Consider the following 6,369-nt stretch of genomic DNA (forward strand, 5'->3'; position numbering starts at 1 on the left):
TATCAAGTCAATACCCTAACCTTCCACCTTAAGACACTGGAAAAAGTAAATGAAGCTATATCTAAAGCAAGTCAGAAGAAAGAAAATTAATATCAGAGTAGAAATTAGTGAAACAGAGAACAGAAAAATAGAGAAAAATCAATGAAACCAAAAGTTGGTTCTTTGAAAAGACCAAAACTGGCAAACCTTTAGCTGCACTGACCAAAAAAAAAACAAGGATAAAGTACTAAAATCAGGAATAAAGAGGGGACATTACTACCTATGTTACAGAAATAAAAAGGATTATAAAGAAATTTTATTAACCATTCTACACAAATAAATTGGACAATTTGGATGAAATAGACAAGCACTTAGAAACAAACTATCAAAACTGACTTAAGAAATTTTAAAAAGTTTAAATAGCCATAAAGAGATTGAATCAGTAAACAAAGGTCATCAAAGAAAAGCCCATGCCCAAATGGCTTCACTGGCGAATTCTACCAAACATTTACAGAAAAATAAGTACAAATTCTACACACTCTTCCAAAAAATATGAAGGAGGAGCACTTCTCATTATATAAAGCCAGTTATTATCCTGCTACCAAAACCAAAGACAACAGCACTAGAAAACTATAGACCAATATCTCTTTTAAATAAGGATGCAGAATTCCTCAACAAAATATTAGCAAGCTGAATCTGGCAACATAAAAAAGGGATTATACACCATAGCCAAGTGGGATTTAGCCCAGGAATGCAAAGTTGGCTTAACACTGAGAAATCAATTTCATACACAGTATCAACCAAAGAAACATAGGAATCATTCTTTGCATACAATAGAGAAATGTAACAAAGGAGGGGGGGAGTTCAAACTTCCTTAAACTTTAAAAAATGGGGTATAAATAATACAAGTGAGAGACAAAAAGGATGGAGGACACATGGGGATGTTCTAGATTCTCCAGACTACAGAAAAATGAAAATGCAATATCTGACCCTAGACTGGATCCTGTACTGGAGAGAGAAAAATGTTATAAAGGTCATTTTCAGGTCAATTGACATAATGAGAATTTAGATGGACTTCATCACAGTAAATGTATCAATGTTAAACCTACTAAAATTAATAAGTTTACTATGACTCTGTAAAACAATATCCCTAATTCTCAGAAAATACACACTGAAAAGTTCAGGTGTACAGGGTCATAATGAATGCTGCAGAGAGGGGGTGGAGGATGGGGGAGGAAAGACATGATAAAACAAATGGAGTAAAAGGTTAACAACAGATGAATTCTGCTAGTTTCTTTCTAAAATTATTTACAAGTAAATTTAAGAACACAGAAGAAGAAAAAGAAAAACAAAACCCATAATTTATAAGAAAGTGCTTATATTACCAGGTTTTTTTCTTTTTTACATTCCTTTTTGTAAGACAGATAATATGAAACAGTGGAGAAAGCACTGGCTAGAGTTTTACTTCTTTTACTGATAGTCCACAAACATGTTTTCTAATGTGTAGAACAGATTTGAGTTAGATGAATAATGAATCCTGGTAAGGAATACAACACAAACACTAAAAACATTACTGTTCTAAATAGCAAAACTTTATAGTTGTATCTTGATACTTTATGCCCATTACTGGTCACATCTAGAATTTTGAGTGCTGGGAAAAGTCTCTAGGAACTAAAAACCAAGAAGACTGTATTTTGGTTGGCATGTTCCACACATTTCTAACTTAATGCATTTCACACTTCTCCCATTCTTTCAGTTGCTACTTGCTTCTTTCTCTGCTTATCAAATAGCTTCATGTCTGAATGAACAGTTTATAAAGTGCTTATCATACAGTATAAAATTTATTACAAATCTACATATAGGGCCTCCTGCTCTTCCAAGGAAAAGTGCTGCACAGTGCTGGGTATATAACAAACAACTTTATTAATGTGAAAGTATTATTTTTATTATAATTGTAACGCCAACACCATTAATAATTCTGTACTGGTGTTGACTTCAGGATATTAGTTCCTCTTCTAAAAAAAAAAAGGATTTATTTTAATGTGACCATACAAAAACCTCATGTTCTACTATTACCTCCTTAATAAGAGACTACAGTCACTTGTATTCCAAAACAGCCTGCTTTCCCAATCTCCATGCCTTTCCACACACTGTTCTTTCAACTTGAATCGTCTTTCTCTAGCTTACTCCCTCCTTACAGAGTTGCCATTTGCATATGTACTTGGTCATTATTACACTTTTGCATTTAATTGCTCCGTGATAACTTATTATTTGTAAGCCAGTCTCTCCTACTAATCATAAGTTTCTTGATGGTGAGCACTCTCCAGAGCTGGCACTGTGCCTAATAAATAATAATAGTTTACACTTCTTAAGCGTTTAACAATAAAAAATCTGAGTGTTCACTACTTGGCCAGGTATTGTTCAAAGTACTATGCCATATTAACTCATTTAATCCTCAAAAACAAAAAACAGTATTATCATGAAGGTATTATTAAGCCCCTTTTAAAGATGAAGAAACATGCACAGAAAAGCAAATACTTTTCATTTTAAAAGTATTATACAATCAGAATAAAACATGTACACACACTCTCAGCTTCCAATCTTGACCAAAAACATTTCGAGTTCATTCTAAACTACTAGGATGTCACATTGCCACGTAAGCTTACTTATTTCGGCTTAACTGCATAACATCCCTATTGCATCTTTCCAACACACACTGACTCTTCTAGTCTGCTCTACATCAGTATTAAGAAACTTCTTCTAGTCCAGAAGCTCAGAATTGCTGATGCGCCTGAGTCCTGACTAGCAAGTCTAAATCCTGTCCATTCTTTCTTAACCTCCTATTTGTTCATTCCCTATTTCGTCTGCCACAAACGACCTGGAAGGGCTAGAAACAGATAACGCTACTTTAATCTTTTCGGGGACAGAAACTATACAGCATAGTCAGATGGCTGGGGTTTGAATTCTGGCACCAGGTTCTGTCATTTACTGGGAAAATTAACGTATGGAGCCTCAGTTTCCGTCATGTGTAACATGCTCCTGAACTACCTGCCCTTGTGAAGATTCAATGAGTTGGAAACCACTTAGAATGATGCCTGCTCGACAATAAGCCTCAACAAGTGTTATTAGCATCATAACGTCACATAGCTGCTGCTCAAACGTTGAGTGGCTTCTACTGACAGACTAAAAGCTGAAGATTAGCTTGGCAGTAGAAAGATCTTCAGTCTGATACCATTCTACCTTCCGAGAGATAACTTCCACTATTTTGCTACCCAATTCTCAACTCCTGCCAAAATAATCTGCAGTGGAACCCCCAGCTAGGCAGAGGGCCTTCTGCTTTTTTCTCAAATTTTCGGCATTTAACAGAATAATCCGTTTGTGTCTTTTTTTTTTTTTAAGCTATCATATGGTATTTTCCTTTTTCTTTCTGGCAAATTTTCAGTATTCTCATCTGTCCCTTCAGATTGCAACTCAAGGCTCATCTCGCCTCCAGATTTCCCCACCTACCCACCCACACCCAAGATAACGTTCCCCTCCCCAGAGTTCCCGCTGCGCTGGCGATTCACCCATTCATCCATCTGGCCTTCCCTCGGCTTTGCAATGTAAGCGATCTTCCCCCAGCTCCCGCTGGAGCGCCGAGGTCTAGGGGCGGGGGTGTGTCCCCTTCTTTGTGTATCACACAGGCTCGCGGAGCCTAGAACACACACTAGTAGGCAATTTGCTACTGCTACAAAAAAGTTACTCGCTGACAAAAAAAAAAAAAAAAAAAAGGCCCGAACAGGGAACCCAGTGGAGCCATTTCCAAACTGGGCAGGTGCCGAGAAGTCGGTGCCTGGAGAGGCTAGCGGGTCGGCGGGGGGGCGGGGCTCGGCCGAGGAGCGCGCGGCGGCCGCGCGGAGTGGAGGGGGGTGCGCGCGCGGATCGCGGGGATGCGTCGAGCCCCCCCGCCCCCTCACCTTCTCCTCCTCTTCCTCCTCCTCCTCCTCCTCCCCGGCAGAGCTGTAGGCCTCACAGGGGTGACGCGGGGTCATCCAGGGGCCCGTTACCACCTCATTATCCTCAGCGCGCAGCGGCGGGGCGCGCGGGACAAGGATGGGGCCGACTGAGGAGGGAGAAGAGGGGGAACCGGGCCGGAGGGCGCGGGAGCTGGCGCTGGAGCGGGATGCACGGCTGCGGCCGGTGGGTCGGTCAGCGAATTAGTTCCATGACGCCCCCGGACCTGAGGCCGCCGCCGGTCCCGCTCCTCCAACCGCCGCCGCTTGAGCCCAGGTGGGGAGGGGGTTCCCTCTCGCCATAGGGCGGCGGGGGCCGGGGAGAGGCGGGGGGTGAGACCGGCTCTGCCCCTGCCCGGGGGAAGCGCCTCCGAGGGGAAATGGTGAAAGGGAGGGGAAAGGAGAAAAAGGAAAAAAAAAAAAAAAGGAAGGGGAAAGGGGGGGAAAAAATAAGAAAAAGCGAGACAGAGGCGCTGCCGCGTCCGCTCGCGGGGAAGGCTAGGAAGGGAGGGGAGGGGAGGAAGAAGTGCCGGCTTCCTCGGCTCCGCCCTCGCGGACCGATTTCGAGACGGTCTCACTTCTTGTAAACAACACCGAAATGGTCTCACCCTCCCCCCTTTCCCTCTCCGCCGCCTTCTGCGTCCAACGAACGCACAGAGAAGTGTGACAAAAAGCTGGGCTATTGAAAACGGGTTAGGGAAGTCACTGGTATTGGGGCGAGAGAAGGGAATATTTTTTGAGGGGGTGGGGGAGCTAAGAAAAGCTAGAGGTGCGTGGACTCGTTTTCCGTGGAGGAGCGGAAGGGTTCCTTTTCGGTTCCACCGTGACGTCAGCACCTCCTGGGCTGGCTGGAAGAGGCGTGCGGTGGTCGGGGAGTGCGCTGCGCATGCGCTCCGGGGAAGAAAGAAGCGGCTGAGCGCTTCTCTTGGGGGTGGGGTTCTGTGGGGGTGCGCCGAACCTAGTGCTACCTGATTTTATGCAGCCTATGTTTGTCTCTGGGGCATGCAAAAGCGTCTTTTGGGAAAGGGCCGGCCATCTGTTGTGTAAAGATCTTGCATTCTTTGTTGATCTCGCAGAAAGTTCTGTGTTCTCTTCTTACCATTGACGTGTAAATAGAATTGCGGTTTTTTCGCTGCCATGTCGTGGGTGGAGGGAGATTCTAAAGCGCGTTAGAAGTCGGAAGATTTCGGGGCGCACATTCTTAAGCACCTTCTCTTTTTAAACCGTGAATTGTACTTCTGGTGGCCGGGAATCAGCTTGGTAATGCGCCAAGGGAATTCTATCCACTTAAGCAACACATCTGAGTATTTCAGAGATACCAGGTCTTTAACGAGTGTGTCGTGACATATAAATGTGTTGTATTTGGGTTTCCTTTACCGAACCATGGTAAATTTTTGCTCATATAATTGTTTTAGTTGTAAAAAGAATATGTAGAATTACGGAAAAGTTTTGAAAGAGAAAAAAAATCCCCAAACTCAACCGTTTACAGAAAGTCACATTTGTGTTTTCCATTTCTGTCTTTTTATGCCTATTTTAACAATCACTTAAATTTGTGTTGAGCTTGTTCAACGAGCTAGACTAGCTGCTGAGCTCTAGCAAACGAAGTAACTGAGACAAATAGCTTCCACCTTCATGGAGTTTACAATCCAAACACAGAAGCTAACCGTTGCGCTAATTAGCACTACCTTAAAATCACCCAGGACTGTTGATTTGTTACTTGTACACTGCATTCTCTCTGTAGAATATACGGTCTAGAGTGATAGGGATCTTGCGTGTTTTTTATTTCACCCTGTATCCCTGCAAGTAAAAGGCTGTCAATATTTGATTACTGACTGAATAAACAGTTACCAGTATCATAAGTATTAAGGTGGAAAATTGCAGGCTGCCATGGAAACACTTAATCCTAGCTTAGTTAGGGATATCAGAGAAGATTTCTGTGAGGAAGAAACACTGGGCAAAGAAGTGGAGACAAAGTGATACAGGCAGAGGAAACAATGTTCAAAGGCTCTGGAGCTGAGACATTCTAAAACTCTCTAAAATGTAGTAAGGCTGGGCCTCAGAGAATTGAGAGGGAGAGAGCTGAGGCCAGGGGCAGGGGACAGAATAGGGAACGGAAGCCCAAAAAGGATTTTAAGTGGGTTGTATTTTGCTTTTTTCACTTCATGTAGCCTTTTTCCTGAGTAGTCTACACTGCTACGTGGTCTTCCTTCTACATAGGCAACTTTTTTTTTTCATAATTCCATTGTTGGACCATGAAATTGCTTCTGATCTTCACTACTGTAAGACTGATACCAATTCCATTCCCAGTAATGTAGTCAAGAGAAATGTAAACATATCCACACAGAAACTTGGACATGAATGTTCACAACAGCATTATTCTTAATGGACACAGGTGAAA

The 6,369-nt window shown here is 42.8% G+C and overlaps 1 protein-coding gene across 2 annotated transcripts in view; it reads right to left on the minus strand.

Moving 5' to 3' along the window:
- The window catches only part of CCNI (cyclin I), a 28,665-nt gene extending 24,194 nt beyond the window's left edge, over positions 1 to 4,471 (minus strand). Inside the window, exon 1 of one of the 2 annotated variants that reach the window (XM_072941895.1) lies at positions 3,936 to 4,471. In XM_072941895.1, coding sequence (XP_072797996.1) covers positions 3,936 to 4,010 — 75 coding nt within the window. In that variant the 5' untranslated portion in view covers positions 4,011 to 4,471. The remainder of the gene's footprint in view (positions 1 to 3,935) is intronic. The other variant, XM_072941890.1, reaches the window with a different exon arrangement.
- Between the last annotated feature and the right edge of the window lie 1,898 nt (positions 4,472 to 6,369).

Source organism: Vicugna pacos, chromosome 2 (genome assembly GCF_048564905.1).
Source record: "Vicugna pacos chromosome 2, VicPac4, whole genome shotgun sequence".
In the NCBI taxonomy this organism is placed as follows: domain Eukaryota; kingdom Metazoa; phylum Chordata; class Mammalia; order Artiodactyla; family Camelidae; genus Vicugna; species Vicugna pacos.